Source organism: Gadus macrocephalus, chromosome 19 (assembly GCF_031168955.1).
Source record: "Gadus macrocephalus chromosome 19, ASM3116895v1".
NCBI lineage: Eukaryota > Metazoa > Chordata > Actinopteri > Gadiformes > Gadidae > Gadus > Gadus macrocephalus.
This window is the reverse complement of record NC_082400.1, coordinates 8,375,985-8,397,952: the sequence shown is the minus strand read 5'-3', so window position 1 is coordinate 8,397,952 and position 21,968 is coordinate 8,375,985. Positions and strand designations below refer to the sequence as shown.

Sequence of the window (21,968 nt, the reverse complement as noted above, 5' to 3'; positions counted from 1 at the left end):
ATGTGTTCTTGAGGTAACGGTGTTCAGTTCTACTCGGTACAACTGGTAGGAGGCCACTAATTACAGCATCTGCAGACAACACAGTATCTGGCACGTTCCCTCGCGTGCCAAGAGGAACCCGCTATTGTACATCAATTTACAAAATAAACCTTCCTGGCATCATCATCATAATCATCATTCTAACATCATCCCATTTTCTTTTTTCAGACGTGCTGTGTTATCATGGTTGAGCTCAAGCCGGTTTAGTTCTTTCGCCTTCTTTTCTGAATAGTTTTGTCCAGCAGCTAAATGATCAGCGTGTGAAAAAAAAAGAAGAAGATAATAGAGTGAATTCACGAATGGCGTGAGCAGACAATACGCAGCCCACCACAAATCATTTAGGAGTTGTCTGATTCTTACATAACGGTGATTCAGAGGGAGTATTCTTTTTTTTTTCTTTTTTTTCTGCTTTATGCAGGCAACTTCTCCTGGCAGCGACTATACATACGGATTGTATTATACGCATTAACAAGCTGCCTGTCTCTCTTTTATCACCGTCTCTCCCTCTGTCTCCCCCGTCACTCTCTCGCCCTCTCTCTCTCCGTCCGTCTATCTATCATTGCCCTTTTTCCCTTTCTGTCCTCTCCCCCCCGTCTCTCCGTCTCTCTTTCATCTCCCCTTTTTTCTTTCTTTTCGACATCCCATAATCATCCTCAGACAGAGTCAAGCAGACACTTGCTCTGTCCCGATTGGCAGGCCCTGTTGCCGGGGAGCGGTGTGCCGTCTCAACGTGGAGAGAATCTGTTTGTCTGGTACACTTTAGACATGGGAACAACTGCAGGATCTGAATATTTATAAAGACAGGGCTGTTCATGTTTAGATTGTATAGCGAGAACATAAGCAAACTTAGCCCGAGTCTGCGTCAGGAGGGAGCGAGGCGGCTTCCAAACTTCTCCTGGCGCAGGCAGGCTTGTGACTGTGCCTTGCGGGCATCGCAGGACCGATATAGTATACCCTGTAGCACTTTGAATACATGCATGTTTCATATGCATTCACACACAAATACGCATTTGAATGTACAGTTGTCTTTTTTTTTTTGCCTGTTGGGTTACAGTCAAAGTTGACCATGGTCGCTAACTAGCACAGTAAAGGGTTGAGTCACATGTCGACCGTGGCCTTGTGTAAAATGCATGGTTTTATTTTGGGGTTTTGATTCATTATCTGTAATTCATCATAGAGATGGCCTGATGCGGCTGCTGTGGTTGGGGGGGGGGGGGGGGTTGCCTCTGTTCACATCTCATCCCTGCCTACTTGGGACCTTTTTGTGGGCTTTGAGGACACTCGCACACACACAGACCCACAGACACACAGACGCGTAAACGCACCAACACACACACTGGAAGGCAATGCAGATGACATGGAAACCCACTGTGAGGGAGATGAACCAGGGCACTAGCCTTGCAGTTGGTGCAAAGGCGCCCCACAGTGGTTGCCCACTGCTGTTAGGGTATAGAATAATTATATCATTATAATAACAATAATAATCATAACATAATAATTATCCTTTTTATAGTAATTATAATAATTTGAAATAAATATTATTACTATTGTTATTTAGTTTTAATCATTTTTTTGTTACTATTATTAAGCTATTATTATTATTATATTTCTTATTTACATGTGCTATTATCAGTCATTATATCATCATTAGTATAGTTGTAATGCATCCATGTAATATTTTCTAACCTGATGGTATGCCTTTTTATAATGCTACAGGAATGAGGTTGAAGTGAAGCACACATAAATAACAAATTCGACACAACCACATCTGATTTTCCGGGGCATTTACAAAAGCTTTTGAAGAAGCACACTTTTGCACGGAAGACATATGCAGGAGAGAGGAACTCACTAACCCAGACCCCCTCCCACACACACCCACAGACACACACAGACACACACACACACACACACACACACACACACACACACACACACACACACACACACACACACACACACCTGCAAATAATCTTTCACACCCCAACGCCTGCTTTGTATTATTATCAGAGATGGGCAAAGTCTATATATGTATTGCATGGCTTATCCCCGGAATGGAAGCCGCTCCCTGCCATCCGTACGTATGCTTCTGTTTCCGAGTGTGTATGCAAATATAGGGTACATTGTGTGTGTGTGAATCATCTTCACGTTTTCCCTTTTTTTTTTTTTTTATGCCCACCATTTCCACGTGAATGTTAACCGAAATCAGAGTCCGGGCGCTCGCCCACTCTCCGCCGCACCATCGGCGGCGCACAGCACACCCACATGGACGACGCTACATTACATGTCTGTGCATGTGCAGTCGGTCTGCCTTACTGGCGTCCCATTCTCCCTGACTCAACATATTCTCTGTTTCCTCCCTCCCTTTACTCTCTCTCGCTCTCCCCCCCTCCCTCTCCTTTTCCCACTCTCTCCGTTGCGCTCTCTCTCTCTCTCTCTCTCTCTCTGGCTCTGGCTCGCTCTCTCGCTCTCATCCTCCTCCTCCTCGCCCCGACTGGCACGTACATGCATGTCTGTAGACGATGCACTGTGCTTCTCCGCCATGGCACGCGCCAGCCTCACTGCAATGCAGCCCTGTGTGCATTAATTGGAAGGGAGAGAGAGTAAGAGAGAGAGCAAGACACTGGCAATGTGGTATGCAGCGAGGGATGGGGCAGAGAAAGGAAAGAGAAAGAGAGGGTGAGATAAAGAGATGGGGTGTGGGGGTGTGTGGATGTAGATGTGTGAGGGGGGGGGGAGGGATCTAGCCTAAAGATTCAACCCTCTGACTGACGGATGGGCAAACTAATGGATGAACTGTCTGGCTGGTGGACAGGGCAGCAGCAGATCACCGGAAACAAACAAAAGATGGAGCCCCCCCCCCCCCCCCCGCCGCCCCTTATATGCCCTTTATATGTCGTGAGAATGAACAAACAGTTTCACCTGAAGGCGTGCTCATCTGTGTACATAGAAAACAAAAGAGGGATTTTTAATGTGACAGAGCATGCATCCGTTTGTGTGTGCATGCGTGTGCATGCGTGGGTGAGTTTATGTGTCTGTGTTGTTTCTGTGTGACTGATAATGTGTGTGTCAAAGTGAGTGTGTGCATTTGTGTCCGTGTGTGGGTGTGTGTGAGTTTGTGTGTCTGTGTGTGTGTTGTTTCTCCGTGACTGATAATGTGTGTGTCTTAGTGAGTGTGGGTGTGTCCGGGTGTGTGTGTGTGTGTGTGTGTGTGTGTGTGTGTGTGTGTGTGTGTGTGTGTGTGTGTGTGTGTGTGTGTGTGTGTGTGTGTGTGTGTGTGTGTGTGTGTGTGTGTGTGTGTGTGTGTGTGTGTGTGTGTGTGTGTGTGCCTGCATGTCTGAGTGAGGGAGTGAGTGCTTGTTTGTGTATTCACGCTTAGCTCCACATGTATTGCAGACATCACACTGCAGTGGTGGAGCGGTGTGAGAACAACGACATTGGGGTTGTGATGCGAGTCTCGTTCGTGATATGTTCCGCTAATATCACCACGGTGACTTCGAGACAGAGAAGTTTTTGCTTCGTTTAGCTCAGCCTCTGGAAGTTTCTGTTCTAAACTACAGCATAATGCGTCTGCATACACACGCTCTGTAGACGCTTGGATTTGCAATCACCGTTGTATATTTTTCAATTTTTGCCTCTGTTTTAAGATGAATATGTAGAGTGATACATATTTGTGTGTGACCAGTATATAGATTTATATAATACATACCAGCACATCTTTATGGCTCACAGTTAAAAGTCCATTTCACAAATGCGCTACACACACACACACACACACACACACACATCATTTTCTCATTTTCAAGCTCTCCTCTCTGCGTACACCCTATCCCTTCTGTATTTTCTCCTTTTCGGGAACCCCTTCTTTCTCCCCCCAACCCATGACCTTAGGCCCATCACCTCTCTGTTTCTCCCCCATTGAATACGCTAAAGTTATTGCGATGAAGCCTTCATTGCCAGCGGGGTTGGGTTTACTGTCGTAGTTCTTATCGGGGTTGTTCAGCGTCACAGCGACCTGTGGCGGATTGTGGTGCAGTGAGTGGGCCTCTGGAATTCTTTCTTATTTATACTACACTTGAGAAATCCTATTGCTTTACGGGAATATGAGTCAGTAACGTGCTGTGTTGCATCAAACAGGGGTTTTCAGGGGGGGGTGTGTCAGACGGGGCCTGGCTTACAGTCAGTGGGTCACGTTTTCTTGCCTGCTTTAGGGAGGTCAGCCATGTTTTCTGAAGAGGTTGTGTGACCTCCCCTTTTACTCTGATGTTTCCATGCCCGTCTGGATATGATGCCATGTAGTGTGTGTGTGTGTGTGTGTGTGTGTGTGTGTGTGTGTGTGTGTGTGTGTGTGTGTGTGTGTGTGTGTGTGTGTGTGTGTGTGTGTGTGTGAGCGAATATAGAGAAGTGGCTGAAGTTCCCTCAACCTAATTGTCTTTCTCTTCTCGTACTGTCCTCAAATGACTTTCTCTCTGTCTCAGCTCTCTTCCTCCTTTCCTCCCTCCCTCTCTCTCACCCTGCTCCCTCCCTCCCTCCCTCCCTCCCTCCCTCCTCTCCTTCTTTGCCGTCTCTGTCTCTGTCTGTAACTGTAGCCTGTTTTCTTTCTCCCTCTCTCTCCCTGCGACATATAGTACTGCATTGATCAGACACACACACACACACACACACACACACACACACACACACACACACACACACACACACACAGAGAGACAAACACACACAGACAAACACACACACATTGAGATATGCACAGAGACACACATGCAGACACAAAGAGAGAAAGTGAGAGCCTCATGAACACACACAAAACACACACACAATGAGCTCCCACTTTTTTCATCATTGATTCACTCTGCTCTTTTTATCTCTTTCCCTTACTCTCTCCCTCACTCCCTTTTATATCTTATTCTCTCTCTCTCTCTCTCTCTCTCTCTCTCTCTCTCTCTCTCTCTCTCTCTCTCTCTCTCTCTCTCTCTCTCTCTCTCTCTCTCTCTCTCTCTCTCTCTCTCTTAGTCTTCCACTATCTCTCTCTTAGTCTTCCACTATCTCTCTTAGTCTTCCACTGTCTCTCTGCAGCAGCACTTGTTGAATTCAACCCTTAGAGAATAGAGAAGGGGGGGGAGAGAGAGAAACAGGGAGATAATGACGAGGAGGCAGTGGGAGGCTTTGAGACGGCGATAGAACAGACACAGAGATATAGGGAACAGACACAGAGAGTTGAGAGAGATACAGAACCGACAGAGGGCGAGGGAGGCAGCGAGAGAGAGAGAGAGAGAGAGCATGGTGCTTTCTTGGGAGATGGTGGAGACGTAGTGGATGAGCTCTGGGAGAATACAGAGGATGAGTTAGTGAGACAGTAGTGGGGAATCGCTTTGTGTGTGCGAGAGAGAAAGGGGGGGGGGCAATGGTTCAGATCCAAGGAGCTGTGGTGTCTTTGACACTTTAGCAAAAGGAGAAGAGTGGTGCGACCAGACAGTCAGCTTTCTCCTCCTCTTCCTCCTCTTCCTCTTGTCCTGGGATCTTCTGGATCTTCTGGATCTTCAATGTTTGGTGGAGAGCGTCCTAGTGTGTCCTCACCAGAAGACTGTCATTGCACAGGTCAGAACTGTGTGTGTGTGTGTGTGTGTGTGTGTGTGTGTGTGTGTGTGTGTGTGTGTGTGTGTGTGTGTGTGTGTGTGTGTGTGTGTGTGTGTGTGTGTGTGTGTGTGTGTGTGTGTGTGTGTGTGTGTCTCTTGGTTTTTCTGTCTTGTGTTGTGTAAGGAAGCTATGGGAAAGCAAAGATGTTTTGAATGATACATGCATATCCACATGTGTTTGTGTATGTGTGTGTGTGTGTATGTGTGAGTATGAGTGTGTCTGTCCTTGTTCCTCTGAGTATGGTTATTCTGGCGTGGCTCCGACTGTGCACACATTTTTGCATATATATGACGAAGTGTCTGTGTGTGTTTTTGAAGAACATGAACTGGAGACCGAAGTTGAGTGAAACACTGCCGTTTTTTTCGACTTCATCTGTTTGTATTCCTGGAACTGCAGCATTGCTCAATAATGAAACTAGTATGTGTATTTTTGTCTGTGTATATATGTGTCAGTGTGCCGTATGTGTGTATGTATGTGTGCGCGTGTGTGTACATACGTGTGTGTGTTGAGGGTGGGGTGGTGACTAAAGAGGTTCCCGAGAAACGAATAGATATAGATAAAAGCCCAGTTCCACTATGGGTCGGTTCGGCGAAGAATTGATTAGACTGTTTGGTGACTTGGGAACCCGTGCTCCCTGCCCCACTGTGGTGCCCTTGTTCCCGTTTTATACATCCAGTCTATGGTTTCAGTGTAGTCGGGGAACGTTCACTCAAAGGTTATGGGGCTTGTGAACATGCAGTTGCTCGGCCACGCAGAGTTCTTGGAATTCAAAACATGTTTAAACAACATAAGTTACTTCAGAACTCTCTTATTTACAGTTGGCGCAACTAATCCTTTTTTGTGCATTGACTCCTCCTTTTGCCTTCCCCCCCCCCCCTCCTTTTATTCTCTCCCTCACTCTCTCTTTCTCTCTCTTCTCCGTATCTCTCTCGGTGTCTCTCTCTTCACTCTTTCTGCATGTCTTTTCACAAACCTCTCACTTCTCCCTAAACTGTGTTCATTCTCGCACCTCAACTCTATTTCGATTTTTCCTCTCAATCTTCCCTTTCGCACCTCTCGCTAACTTCACTTTTCTGCTCATCTTTCGCACGTCGTTCTTGTGTTTGTACCTTGTTTTTTCACTGTTCTTCTCCTCAAACTCACCATTTTTCTCTTATTTTCCCTGGTTCTGTCCTTTTTGGTGGTGAAAGATGTCTCCCATACTGGCAGTGTCTGCGGTGTGAAGGTCTGAAGTGGAGCTGTCGCACGCACCCCGCCCATCATGTCCCAGCTTCTCCACGTGGAGATTCCGAACTTCGGGGCCACGGTGTTGGGCTCCCTGAACGAGCAAAGGATTCTGGGACATTACTGCGATGTATCCATCCTGGTCAAAGGTCAGTTGCTCCCCGGGTAGGGGAAGTAAAAAGACAGAGTAAAAATAGAATGGCAAATTTCAGTCTGAGCAACCCGTGAGATGTTGACATTACTTACAAGATTTGATCTTATTTCTTAAGTATTAACATAATTAGGGAAAACGTAGTCTAATAACTTTTTGTGTTACTTTTTTGATGGTCAATGACTCATTGACGCGTCATGATTTCGTTTCTAAGGAAAGAAATGAAGCATTAAAAGAAATGTATTAACAGGGAAAGGATTTCTGAAGCAGTCGTCGTGAGCATCGCTGTCCTCCTCTCCCTCTCCCAGGCCAGGCCTTCAAAGCCCACCGGGCGGTGCTGGCGGCCAGCAGCCTGTACTTCCGGGACCTCTTCAGCAGCTCGTCCAAGAGCCAGTTCGAGCTGCCCTCCTCGGTCACCCCCGCCTGCTTCGAGCAGATCCTCTCCTTCTGCTACACGGGGAGGCTCACCATGGCGGCCAGCGAGCAGCTGGTGGTCATGTACACCGCCGGCTACCTCCAGATCCAGCACATCGTGGAGCGCGGCATGGACCTTCTGTTCAAGGCCAACTCACCCCACTGCGACTCCCAGACCACAGGGCCCCTGGAGGAGACGGGCTCCGAGCCCCAGAGCCCCAACAACCACCACCACCACCCGCACCACCTTCACCACCAACACCATGGCAGCAACAACAACAACAACGGGAGCAACGCCAGCAGCTTAGCGGCCGCCGCGCTCTTGGGCGTCCACGGCTGGCCGGCTTCCATCCTGCAGCAGCGCAAGATCAAACAGGAAGGGGCGGAGCAGGCGTCGCTGAGCGTCACGCCGGCCACCGGGACGCCGGGCAAGACGTCGTCGTCGTCGTCGTCGTCCGCGTCGGCGGCGGCGACGTCGGCGGCCGAGCTGAGCCGCCTGGCGCGCGCCAACTCGTTGTTCTACACAACGGTGGGCGGGACCACCGTGTTCCCGGGGCTGCCGCCATACCACCTCACCCCAGGTGCAGGAGGAGGAGGAGGAGGAGGTGGTGGAGGAGCAGAGAGGTCCAGTCCGGGCGCGTCCAGCCTGCCGACCACGGACAGCCCCACGTCCTACCAGAACGAGGACGAGGAGTTTGAGGAGGAGCCCTACGAGGCCATCTCGGAGGACGCCTACAGCCAGATGTACGCGCGCGCCGCCAACCCCTACGGACGTGAGTTTGACAGGGTTTCCACTCCGTGTGTGTGTGTGGCGTGTCGCCTCTTTGACCGTCCCACGGTAGGGATCGCCATGCTGAACGATGAATCTGTGCATCCAAATTGATAACCAGATGTACGATTTTTGCCGTCGCTACGCTTTGCTACGGATCCATGCGTGTGTGCATAATGCTTTTATACGCGTACACGCTATCTCTCTCTCTCTCTCTCTCTCACACCGACTGTAGTACCCTCAAACACAATGAGAGACACATGCGTACAAAATCAACTTGTGCAGGAGGTTGAAATTGTGCTGCCTGAGGCAACGGACAGGTTTGTTAAAGTCTTAGATTTCAGTTATTTATGAAAGCCTTTCTATCTGCAATCAGTTAGAACACCCCAGGGTGACATTGTCGGATATTTGAGTATGTGTGTGCCTGTGTGCTTGTCTACATGTGCCCGTGTGCGTGCGTGCGTGTGCGTGCGTGTGTGTGTGTGTGTGTGTGTGTGTGTGTGTGTGTGTGTGTGCGTTTGTGGCTGTATGTATGCCTCTGTGTGTGTGTGTGTGTGTGTGTGTGTGTGTGTGTGTGTGTGTGTGTGTGTGTGTGTGTGTGTGTGTGTGTGTGTGTGTGTGTGCGTTTGTGGCTGTATGTATGCCTCTGTGTGTGTGTGTGTGTGTGTGTGTGTGTGTGTGTGTGTGTGTGTGTGTGTGTGTGTGTGTGTGTGTGTGTGTGTGTGTGTGTGTGTGTGTGTGTGTGTGTGTGTGTGCGGCTATCTTAGCGAATGCACACCCCTATACATCGCTAATGTTATGGTTAAGGGACAGATAATGAGTGCGATGCCTCATTCCCTCAGATTGATTTTTAAGCCTCTTTTTTTTAAGCAGTTTAGGTATCGATTTAACCGAAGGTGTCGAACGAAAGGGGACAAGGAGGATATGTCCTCATAGTATTTGATTCAAAAGTGAGGTTGTTTAAACAGGCCAATTACGCAGCATAAAGTCTAGATGGCAAATAGATAGCACTATTGCGAATTAACATGCTAATATCCCAACGTCGTAAACCCTGGCCGTATCCCATAACTGCTGAGTCACCATGTTTCATTGTACTTGCTAATTCTATTCTATAAACTCCATTCCATTCTGTTATGTTATTTCACTTCCTCCCTGGCTGATGTTTTGGCGCTTCTTGTGTATTTTTCTATCGTGTTAATACAGTGTTGTCTGAGACACAACAAAAAACACTTTAAGATATTCTTTATTGTATGAAGCCCTTTTTTTGCTCCATAAATAAAGTGTCATTATTAGTATTATTATTGTTGTTATTGTTATTCATATTCATGCTATTATTAATGTCTATTATGTTTGTCTTCATTATAATAACGGTAATTATAACGACATGTATAATATATTTTTGCCCCCATCAGTCCAGGACAAGGCGGAGATGTCGGGGGTCCCTCTGTCCCTGGAGAGCCGCAACTGTGTCCTGATCCGGAGAGACCTGGTGGCCCTGCCCGCCAGCCTCATCAGCCAGATCGGGTACCGCTGCCACCCCAAGCTCTACACCGAGGGGGACCCTGGGGAGAAGCTGGAGCTGGTCGCTGGTAGGCCCCACGCATACATACATACAAACATACATACATATACATACACAATTGTATATGTATGTAGATTAGATAGATTATTCAACCTTGGTAGATGGAAAAATAACATTTTAGGCAAGAGTTAATTTTGGACCTTGCATATATGCAAATATACATGGATATATAGTTGTGTATATATGTTTGCATTTGTATGTATATTACATGCTGCTGAAGAATACACACATGCACAAACAGAGATTTTTTTTTAATTATAGTTTTGCAATTATGCAAGAAGAGTGCGTTCATTAAAATGCATATTAATTCATAAAGCGTTGACTGTTCCTAATGGCTAATCTGATTCGTACGTGCAGCAGTGTTTTCACAACATCGGTCTGATGTGTGTGGTTTAGTAAACAAGAAGTAGAAACTAGCGCAAAGTACTTGTGGTACAGGTCGCACTGGAAACAGAATGGGGAAATCTCAATATTAAATAGTTATGCAACGGGTGTGCATTATTTTTAAATAACGGGACACTCCTGCCTTTTAACCGCTCCAAACCGATGCGCTACAAATCCAACGTGAACTACTGCAGCAAAATACACCAGATGTTTCCTAGACGACGCTAAAACAATCTGCTGAGGAATGTTTTAATGTCATCTGCCTAACTCGATAAAAAAACCAATAACCGTGTAGATGAAAGTAAATAGCATCGACTCATTGCTTGTAACTATTGTTCGATCGGACCAAACCACTCCAGGCTGAACTGTAACGCACTTCGGCGGTGGTTCAGTCCTCGCTCATTGTATCAAGGGAGGGCTTCTAATTGAGAGGGTGTTTGTTGTCGTCACCTGTCCAGGCACCCAGGTGTTCATGACACGGGGTCAGCTGATGAACTGTCACCTGTGTGCCGGGATCAAACACAAGGTCCTGCTCCGTCGCCTGCTGGCCACCTTCTTTGACAGGTACGAGTTCACCCTGTGATCACGCCCGGACCTGCTGGTTCAAGGGTGTTGTATATGTGTTCTGACATAACGGGTCTTAACAGTTCATGCTTTGTTCTATTTGGTAACTTGCTAGCAGATGCTTTTCACGCAGAGTAAGGTTCAGTGATCTCAGATACAGGTTCATTCATGAGCAGCTTGGGGTGTGAGCGTTCTGCTTATGGATGCCTAAACGTCTGTTTTAACGCCATGGTTAAACTCTGTCTATTTACCTCTGTGTGAACCTCTATGTGGTTCTCCTCCTTGGACCCAACAGAAACACCTTGGCCAACAGCTGTGGTACAGGCATCCGCTCCTCCACTAGTGACCCCAGTCGGAAACCGCTCGACAGCCGAGTGCTCAACGCCGTCAAGCGTAAGTTCAACTCTCCGTAGATAAATACACCCGTTGTCTATTTTCATAAACGAGATGGTATCTCCTGGTGCAACAATGGGTTCGCTCAACAACTTTTTAAATAGCATGGCTGTTCTAGCAGAAGAGCATTTAATAATTTATCACCAAGAAACAATGGTTTTGGAAGAAGAAATTTGTAGATTTGCCAAAGTTATCTTATCTGTACAAAGGAGGTGATTTCTGAAGTTGCTTTTAGTAGGATAGTCTGATTCTGCCGTACAATATGAATGTACTCCCTGAATATCTAGTAGATATTCCCAGTGGATTTCAATGTAGGGGAACATCGATACAGGGCTAGAGAGACACTGTATTGATAATGGGGGGGGTCGTTTCTGGTTTGGCTGTCCGCATATGAATGTAATGCACCGCCGCCTGTAAGTAGATTAGACTGCTGAATCCACGTGTGCATGATGTGCACTGCGGCCCTGGTGGTGTCTTGGAGTATACCAGTTCTGGTGATTGCGTTTTTTGCAGCTCAGGGATTGTGTGCATCCTCAAGGATTTGTTATTTGCCTTCGGAGTGACAGAAAGCACTGTGTACATTCGCGTTAGCCATGTTTGACTTTTTAGTTTAATTTATTCACACGAAAGGAGACAATAGCCTGAAGCAATGTTGTTTGATTAAGGGGCTTAAACTGATCTTAATGTTATTCAGTTTGCAAATCGAATGGTGCACCATTTCCATAAGGGAGAATACAACTAATATTAAGTATTCAATTATACTATAATATATATTCATATAAAAATAAGATAGCCAATTGAGTCTATCTGAAGTCCAAGTTCTTTGTCAAGTCAGTCATCAACCACAAGCACTGCTTCCTCCTTTGATTACAAATTACATGAATTAACACAAATAAACGGGTATGATTCACTTGAAGAAATTACGGCGATAAACATAATAAACAGAACAAAACACACAAAAAAAAACACAAAAAAAACACGGGAACCTCTAAACCCTAACTTCATTGGCCGTTCTAAACCCTAACTCAATTGACGTACTAAACCCTAAGCTTAACAGCTTCATTAAACACTAAAATTACAATTTTGCATCAACTCGCATGAGAGACAAGGAATAGCCGTTTCCTCACTGACGCTCTGAGAGAAGGTTCTGTCGTGCACTCTCGAGACATTTGGACCGGTGTTGTTGTTGGTTCCCCGGCCTGTCAGATCTCTTCTGGATCCCTCCAGTCCCAGCAGTGACCGTGTTCATCCGGTGACGCTTTTGGTACGGTTGATCAGCGGGTGGTCACCTCCCTAAAAGAGCCGCAGGCTTCTCCTGGCCAGGCTCAAATGTGTAATCAGCCACGGTGGGAAACCGCCATCTCCGAGTTTTGCTTTTATAACTTTCTGAACTTGAACCAACTTTCTGAACTCAAATTAACTTTCTCTACTTCAATACATGTCTGCACTTCCGCAAACTTTATCTACTTTACCAAACTTCTGAACTTTGACAAAATTGATCAACCATAATACATTTCTGAACTCAAGCAGACTTTCTTAACTTCTTAACAAATAACTCCAAAAATGGAAATCTCACTCAAAGAATAAACATGCATTCAATCAATTACAACATTACAACAACAATCGATTTTTGAATACACTCATAGACATGCAGTAATTTAAGTCAAACTTGATGTTAACTAATTAAAACAACCAAGAAAGCGAGAGCGAGGAAGCATGAGGCTTCCACCCATGTTCTATAGGCTGGTCACAGGACTGTACCATGACCCCCACTATGTCTGGAAGGGGAAGGCAAGACTAAAGACAAAGGGGGATGTACAGTACCATATAGAGGCACTAGTGTTTCTCAAATAGGTTTCAAAGAAATGCTTCACGCGTTTCCTTTTTTCTTTTTCTATTTTTGCATTCTCCATGTTGATTATCCTGTTTAGAATGACTTTATTTTTTATTATATGGGGGCTTTTGCATCTAAGGAATGCATTGAAGACCGGCCTGGTCGATTATCTTGTGCCAAATGGGGTATGGTTAATCTCATCAAGGGGGTAGAATGTCTTGAGGGCGTCTTGCTGTTTCATTAACAGAATTCGGGTCCAGGGGTTATTTCTGCCCACCAAGAGAGATTTGGGTATGACCATGGCATTCATGTTGGGGTTTTTCTGTGTGTTGTATATCCTTAGACTGACAGATTGACAGAGCAACAACAATGGATAGACGGACAAGTAGTTCAGAGCAATATCTTTCCTTGGGATTCTACTGGAAGTTATACAAAGACCATTTGCTGTCAATTTCAGTTTGGATTTGTACAGCCTTGAGGCAAACCACACGATAAACATAGAAACATAAAAACAGTTCAGTATTCGAGAGAAGCAATGAATTAATTTGTAATGGAAATATGGATTCGATATATTGAATCCAACACGTCAAAAGTTTCACAACATTACGTTTAAAACTGGAATCAAACTTCAAATAAATACTTTGTTTCCTTAAACAACCAGAAGGTAATCTTTTTAGCTTGAACTAAAGTATTTAGTTGCATACCAAACCAAGAAGGATTATGTTCAGGGAGTGCAAAACGAGGCCTTGTGTGAATTGAAGGGGTCTTTTGTGCTGGGAGGAGTCAAATTGTTACATCAAGCTTTTTAATTATCCAACTATTCAAATGATGAAGTTGTAACTTGAGTATGGAGCCAGAAACGTCTGTCTTGTGTTCTCTGACTCTGTCTCTCTCTCTCTCTCTGTCCCTGTCTCTCTGTCTCTGTCTCTGTCTCTGTCTCTCTCTATCTTGCTCTGTCTCTGTCTCTCTCTGTAATTCAAGTTAAAGGGTTTCATTTGCATAAGAAACGTACATTAGCACTGCAACAAAAATAAAACAAATAAGAAAATGTAAAGCACTTTAAACATTAACTGCAAGATGTAAGTCCTTTGGTTTGTTAACCTCTCTCTCTCCCTCCCTCTCTCCTCCCGCCCAGTGTACTGCCAGAACTTCAACCCCAACTTCAAGGAGAGCGAGATGAACGTGATCGCGGCCGACATGTGCACCAACGCCCGGCGCGTCCGCAAGCGCTGGCTGCCCAAGATCAAGTCCATGCTCCCCGACGGCATGGAGGTGTACCGGGCCGGCCTGGGGGGCATGGGGGCCGTGGTGGGCCTGGGCCTGGTGGGCCTGGGAGCCCCGGCCCCCGCCGCCACCGCCGCCTCCGTCGGCCTCCCCTTCGAGGGCGACTTCAAGGGCATGGAGCACAGGCTGTTCCCCGACCGCAAGGAGCCGCTCAGGACTCAGCCGCTGCTGGGCGAGGGCAGCCCGGCCAGGCCCATGGAGGCAGACGAAGGGGTGGAGAATGGAGGAGGAGGAGCGGGGGAGGAGCTAGAGGAGGAGGAGGAGGGGGAGGCGGGGCTGGAGGAGGGCATGGATCATCACGTGTCACTGGCGCCAGGGGGGCAGGGGGACTCCCCCCCTGGACAGGAAAGGGAAGAGTTCGGGGAGGACCTTAGGTTGAACGGACAGTGAATGTCGCCCAATAGGAGGCCTCTTCCTTTTCTCTCCTCTTCTCTCCCTCTCCTCTTTTCTCTCCTCCTCTCTGCCCCCGTCTCCTCTCCTCCCTTCTCCTCTCTGCTCCCTCTCCTCTCTTCCCTTCTCCTCTCCTCCCTTCTCCTCTCTGCTCACTCTCCTCTCCTCCCTTTTACTGTTCTCTCCCCTCCTCTAGTCTGCTCTCCTCTCCCCATCTCTGCTCTTGCGATATCTCCCTCCCTATCGCTCATCACGTTGCTTTATATGCCGCCCGCTGAGAGAACTTATCAGCACACAAACACAAACACAGACACACACACACACACACACACACACAAAGAAAATCGATGCTTGTAGATCTAACAATGCAGCACTTTGTTACTCATGCATGCACACACATACATGGGTTCTTAAGCACACACACTTACACAAGCCAAATAGATACAGGCATGACATTGATAAACTCTTTATAGTCACCCAGACCTATTCAGAGAGATGTCATTATTTGTCTAAAGGGATGCCACATGGCAATGCCACAATATGAGTATTTATATGGATGCATCCGGTTCCCAGATAAAGTATTTGTAAAACCGCCTAAGCAACCTTGGCGGAATGGAAACGAATAGAACAAAGTGTTACCCATTATTCCTGTGCATTCAAAAGAAAGCCAGGATTCAACAAACGTCCTTCTTCGAATTTACAATTCATTGATTACTTAACGTCAGTGAGATATGTCATTTCGAGCATACTTTTGACTTTTTAGTTTTTCCTGGTTTAACTAGGATTGTTTGGCCTGCGATGCATAAAACGTCAGTGGGCTTGGCGATAAGCAGTTACACGTTGGATAAGGGTGTTCATTGAGACCACATGGATGGCCTGTCCAAAGAATTACTAATTTCAAGTTCTTCTGGGGACATAGTTGACCACCAGGAAATCAAAGTGACTTTGCAGACGAACAGAGGATTCCAATGTGCACCCTAAAATAGCAGCATGTGATTTGTTTTATGATGTATGAAGAATGGTTGCTTAAGGATAAGGGGCCTGTAAATGCCCAATTCAAGCCAGAGAAGGGTAATCGCATGAAGGGGTCGTTTGTCCATGGCCAGTCGCCCATGACATGTTAGATCAGATTGTCAATGTGATGCCTGTGTCTACTAGGACTAGGATAAGGACACGCACATGTACACATGCCCACTTTCCCGACTGTCACTCCATGTCTCTTTCTCATTCTGTCTTTCTTACCCTGTCTCACCTCACTCCCTTTGTCCTCCTTCTTTCCCTGTCTCGCTGTGTCTTACCCTCTTGCTTGCTAGCTCTCTCTCTCTCTCTCTCTCTCTCTCTCTCTCTCTCTCTCTCTCTCTCTCTCTCTCTCTCTCTCTCTCTCTCTCTCTCTCTCTCTCTCTCTCTCTTTGCTCGCTCTGGTACTCTCACTTTCTCTCTGTCTCTCAAGCTCTCCTTCACACACCCACACCCACAAACACACAGCCTTGCAGTGCAACTGTCTAAGCACCATTTTCTTCCCCCTAATATACACACAGTATATACAAGCCCCAAGGGACGGTGTCATGAACACCTGAGCGACAACAGGCACTTACAGAGCTTGCATGCGTCGTAATACTGAGAATGAATTCAGCGTATTATAAAGTAAAAAAAATAAATAACAATGACGGCGATGACAACAACAATAACAAAAGTGCAAGCAATGGTGCAAACAATGGTGCCACCAACAATGACCGCATCCACATCCAGACCAGCTGCTGCCCTCAAGATAAGTTACGTCGGGATTATCAGCATGTAGATTGACATTGGCACCGAACAATGGGGTAGGAGGGGGGAGAGGAGCTTGAGTGATAATGATGAAGATGATGATGATGATGATGATGATGATGAGGAAGCACACTACGCTACGTTGTGGTGAACACTAGTGCAATACGGTACAGGATGCGCCCAAGCCAGAGATGAGCGTGGTTCACCGTGACGAAGACGATGACGATGAGGTTGATTCGAGAGACACTAAGACTTTGTAGTCCAGCTTTCATCCTCCTCCTCCTCCTCCCCAACTTTTCTTTTCTTGTTTTTTGTAAATTATTGAATGAAACTAATTAGAGCGATTTCTGCTGGCTTGTTGCATTTGCACTTAAAAAGAAGAGTTGAAATATGGGAGACCTTTGTTTGTTTGTGGTAGTTTTTTTATGTGACCGTACTAAAGAATCGACTGAAATTGCCCTCCCTTCGTCTCCCTTGTGAATTTTACAACTGGCAGATTGGTCACATTTGTAGTTTCTTTTAGAGGAATATGTTGAATAAGGACTTGGAAATGTTTTTTTTTGTCACTTCTATTTTTTGTTTTTTCACGCTTTGTGCCACACTTAAGGATGTAATCTCGTCAGCCAATGCTTATTGGGTATAAGCAGAGATATTTAAACACTGTTGCAACGCCTCCTACGATCAATGGGCCTTAATCGCCTGGCAGCCATCTTGGCTCCTCCTTGGTCCTTAACGCTAACCAAGCTAGCGTTTAGAACCAGGCGGGGACTAGGTGAACAGGGACCATAGTCAAAGCTTCAGACCATCAATTTGATTGTCCGCCAATATTAAGTGGTAACTCATTTAAGTCACCAGCATTTTTGAAAATCTAAGCGATCGTTGTTAAAATGTCGGAAATACACGTATTTGTTGTCTTTGAAGTTAAATGTCATACAGCTGAAGTTAAGTCAAATGGCTTTTTGCTGAAAACGTTGAATATTAACAAGACTTTGCTAATTGCTAGGCAAAAAAATGTGTGCCCACTGTAAATTTGAACTGTATGCTAACGCTTCTACGGCTCATCATTTAAAATGAATGGGCCAGCTATTCTGTTTTTTTTTGTAAACGTTCATGTCTTTGGTGTGGGGAAGCTTTAAAATTGCCCTGCACAAGGTGGACAGGGTAAAATTGCACTAGGTATCAAAAAAGGTTTACAGTATTTTATTTTATTTTTTAAAAAAATGTGATCTGCCATAGAAAACAAGGCTGGACGAGAATGTGGTAATTATGGATGAATGTAAACTGTAGCACTGTATTGGATGTGGGTCCAAGCCTTTTATCCAATTGGTAAAATACGAAACTTTAATTAAAATTTGGCGACACAGCAAAATGGCCTGTAAGGTTAACAATTTGACCGTGAGAGGATGAATGTTGATATAAACTAAGGATGTTTTCCTCTTTTTTTAACAATGTTGGCTTTGAATAGGTCTTCCAAAAAGATGGAAAGTAATGTTACGATTTAAAAAAATAATTAAGTCACACTAGGTTGAGGCTCAACCCATTATCTCTAAATTCCAACAAATATTCTTTTAATCACTTACTTTGTTTTTTTTTAGTTTCCCTCTGCTTTTTAGGCTGTGTTAAAGTGACAAGTCTGTACATATAAGATATAGCTTAAGAGAACGCTACAAACCATGATTTAGGGAAATATTAGAATAATTAAAAATCTCAAAACAAAAGGCTAACAGAATTTTAAATTCCAATTTCCACCTTTCAAATTACAGTAGAATTAATTTATTTCTTAATTGATATTAGGTAGCCTAGTATTTGTTTCGATAACATAAATTTGATAGGCCTGTAGCCTAATGCACTTTGAAATACACAAATATCAGTTTGCTGATTTTTCTTCGGCAAATTACATAGCAATTTATATATGGATTTCATTGAAAAGTTAGATTTCCCATAAATGGTTAAACACATTAAGGATCACGAATGACAATCAATGGGTTTATCTTATCATAAATCATTTGAATATACCAAATCCTATACATCATTTGGTGAAGCTACAATTTAATCTAGAAGGAATTTGACTTTACATGAAGATTGCAAATTAAATGTTAGTCATGGATTGATCTGAACATTAGATTTTTCTAACCAGAGTGTTATACATGGGAGGGTGGATTAGTGCCTTAAAATGCAAATGTTGACATGATTTGTGTCCAGACATTAACAAGATTATCTCCAGTTGTATTATCTCCAGTTAAATGTTAATTAACAGTTAGGAATTCCGAGGTTCTCTTGATTTTCTGTTCGTCATAACCATGTTTCCAGCTTGAAAGTTTTGAGTATTATCCTCTGCTTCAGCAAAAATTATATCCCAAAATAACTCATCAATTTGATGTCCTTGAAATTATGCACTCTTATAAACTTCAGAATTTTTGAAACAAAGTTTGTCAAGGTGAAATGTTCATCATCAACTAGCATGGAATGTGGATGGTGTGGGCCGACCAATGTTTAAACAGCGGTATGTCCAATTCTTTGTTTCCTTTTGTTAAAGATATATGCAGACATTTGTACCCGTTCAATCATGTCCATTGCCTTTTTCAGAGACTATGCGGCTTTGTATCGTCTTAAACGTGGTCTGATCCAGGCTGTTTTAAATAATTTCTTGTTTCATTCAACTTCACTCTCTTCCGCTTTGCTTTTTTGACCTGTGTGTTGTACAGTACAAATTGAACTGTTTGTAAAGAGGACAATTCTGAAAGAATGTCATAGCTAACCTTAAAGGATATAAATACAGTATGCAACTGTACAGCGTTTGTATTCACCTGTCTTACTGCATTTCGCTCATTTGATGAAAACTAAAAGTTCCATGAAGAAAAAGGAGTCTGCATGCAATTTAGAAGAAGAACCTTGTTGCTCTTTTGTTTTTTACAAAAAACATTACACATCTGTGATCAGGGGAGGATAAGGTATCTGGGTTCAGGTAATAAGTCTTATTAGGCTTTACATTATTAGCTCAACTTGCTACCAAAGCACACAACCGTTGCGCCTTGATGGGGTTGTAGCCTTGTATTTTAGTCCTACACAGCCTTGTATTTTCACACATACAAGGGATTTGACTTTGACTTTGAGTACTTGCAGCACTGTCCATGCATACACGTAAGATATAAAAAAAGATCAGTAGGCAAATATAAGCATACTATAGAAAGCGAATGTAAAACAAAGCAGAAATAATTAGTACAAATAGTGAAGTTAGAAATTTTAAAATATTCATTCAACAATGAACGAGTTCAACAATGAACGAGTAATTACGTTTTAACCCTAAATCCTAAACCCATAAACCATAATACAGCTATAAATGCTTATTTTTCTTAATAAAAATTGATTTCATGTTTGAAAATAACACGTCAGCACTTTAAAATGTGGAAATTAAAATGCGTGCAAGCCTCAACGTCAGGCAGAGACGAGGATGAACCTTTAAAGCCATCTGCTCAAAGCGCCGACAATCAGAGCAGCGACGTGCGCCTCAACGTGCACTGAGGGGGATCTGTCATGAATAGCTGAGCTCCTGCTAAACTGCCTTGTCATTATATCCAGCTCGCTTCTGGTATTCACTCAATTAGCTACTAGCTATTTTTATTGAATTAGATTTCACTGGTGCAACAAGCGGTGGATTAGTTGGTGCTTCATGAATAAGAAGTGTCCCGACATTGGCATAAACCATGTTTGTATGCTGTTTTTTTTTACATGTGCCAGAGCTGACCCTCATATGAACCAGTCCACGTGTTAAAACGGATTCCATGTGATCATGAAGTTTGTTGAAAGGGCTTTGGACCGAATGAAAATGATACATTTCCCGGTTGGAAACATGTTGAGAGACTGCTTTCTAATTATTATCTAAACCAATAAAATCCTAATGTCAACACATGTCCTGACTGAAACAACGGTATACAACAGCCAAGTTACCGGGGTTCATGTTGCACAAGAATAGTCGTTCCAATATGTTCATAATCATTTTCAGTTGTTGATAGATTAGTCACTTTTTTTCATTGAAATGCAACGAGTAAAACAGCTGCTTTTTAATAAAAGTCCTTCAGCATGCCGCCTATCTCTCCGTCTTTTGCTGTTGCATTACGCGTACGTCTTCTCGAAAATTATACTTATATGAATCTTTGTATGAACAATATATAATAACAAACACTCATCAATTATTGATTGATTTCTTATAAGCAACGGGCGATTGTTGCGCTACATCGCGCATTTATTCCAATCCATGCACTCAATGATCTGAGTTCTCTCCGAGTATCCACTGCTCTGAGTTTGATTGTTCGCCCTGCGTCGAGTGACGTCCTATCATACCGCGCAGCGCGGCATGTTGTTTCGCTATCTCAACGCAGTTTACTAAAAACTGCGTTTTTCCTTACAAAGTCTTTAAGCATAAACGAAACTGCGACTGAACTGTGTACACTTTTCACAATGAGCGACGATACCGATTCTCCTCCCGAGCGGGAAATTAAGGTAAGACAAACGGGTGTCGCTAAAAGTGAGTCGAAGCTAGCCTTAGCTGGTGTTGTGTTAGTCTGCCAAACCATATCCGTAGCAAGCGATTGCAGTGCAACACTTCAGTTATACAAGACACGTCTTGACGTATCTTAAATCGATGACAAGCACGGCATTGATCCCTCTCTGACAGTCACCTCTTCATGGCGTCTGGTCTTCAGAGACTTAAACGACACCATTGGGATGCATGGATTTTCGGCCATTTGCATGCACTGGATGTCCAGTCTGTTGTTTACATGTATAAGGAATCAGCCTAGATGGGCGGTGTTCAAAAAGTGTTAATTTTATTCAGGGACTAGAAACACATGTTTCCTCGTCTTTCACCGGACTAGCTATTTCTTAAACGTGTGATCACCTGGTGATTTAGTAGTTTGAGCCATATACTGCAGGCATTAAATCATCCTATAAGAAAAAGATAATGATGACATTAAGTGGAGCAAATCCCTGTACTTGACATTCAGACTAATGGGTTATCTGAAGTAGTATTATACAGTGAGTACAGTGCATTTCTAACATTTCTTTCTTTCATTTTAGGATTTCCAGTTTCACCAGTTGAAAAAGATTCGAGTTTTTGACTCTCCTCCAGATTTGCCCAAAGACCGATCCAATCTGCTGGCCGTGTCAAACAAATTTGGATTGATATTTGTTGGACTGGGCAGGACAGTGAAAGTATATGTGACACAGGAAATCCTTTCTGTGGATAAAGTGGTTGGAAATGCTAATGACAAAAGTAAGATTGACGTACACAAATAATCCCTCTGCTGTTAAAATAGATAGACACTTTTACCAAACATGGATTGTTTTTATTCTTCAGAAACATTGTAGTGGTACAGTTTGGGTATCTTGCCTAAGGATAGCTGTCGGGATAGACTGCATACATTGGGGTTTGCACTGCAGAATCTTTGGGTCGGGAGTCAAACAACCTAAACCCCTTAGATACGATCCAGGCCCTCACCAATCCTTCACCTCCTCCTCCTCCATTCTTATAACCATCTCT

The 21,968-nt window shown here is 44.3% G+C and overlaps 2 protein-coding genes and 1 long non-coding RNA gene across 10 annotated transcripts in view; 2 read left to right on the top strand and 1 right to left on the bottom strand.

Annotated features, from left to right (window-relative positions):
- LOC132447610 (nucleus accumbens-associated protein 2) overlaps positions 1-19,220 on the top strand; it is a 33,168-nt gene extending 13,948 nt beyond the window's left edge. For 4 of the 6 annotated variants that reach the window (XM_060038468.1, XM_060038466.1, XM_060038462.1 and 1 more), the window contains 6 exons: positions 6,864-7,046; positions 7,357-8,235; positions 9,644-9,820; positions 10,656-10,761; positions 11,057-11,154; positions 14,124-19,220. In XM_060038468.1, coding sequence (XP_059894451.1) covers positions 6,935-7,046; positions 7,357-8,235; positions 9,644-9,820; positions 10,656-10,761; positions 11,057-11,154; positions 14,124-14,662 — 1,911 coding nt within the window. In that variant the 5' untranslated portion in view covers positions 6,864-6,934 and the 3' untranslated portion in view covers positions 14,663-19,220. Of the gene's footprint in view, positions 1-5,133; positions 5,635-5,662; positions 7,047-7,356; positions 8,236-9,643; positions 9,821-10,655; positions 10,762-11,056; positions 11,155-14,123 lie in introns of those variants that run through there. The other 2 variants (XM_060038464.1, XM_060038465.1) reach the window with 2 other exon arrangements.
- The window catches only part of LOC132447467 (uncharacterized), a 453,739-nt gene that overhangs the window by 245,984 nt on the left and 185,787 nt on the right, over positions 1-21,968 (bottom strand). The window lies entirely within an intron of this gene.
- The window catches only part of nup214 (nucleoporin 214), a 34,157-nt gene continuing 32,918 nt past the window's right edge, over positions 20,730-21,968 (top strand). For all 3 annotated transcript variants that reach the window (XM_060038460.1, XM_060038459.1, XM_060038461.1), the window contains exons 1-2: positions 20,730-20,929; positions 21,506-21,701. In XM_060038460.1, the coding sequence (XP_059894443.1) occupies positions 20,888-20,929; positions 21,506-21,701 (238 nt within the window). In that variant the 5' untranslated portion in view covers positions 20,730-20,887. The remainder of the gene's footprint in view (positions 20,930-21,505; positions 21,702-21,968) is intronic.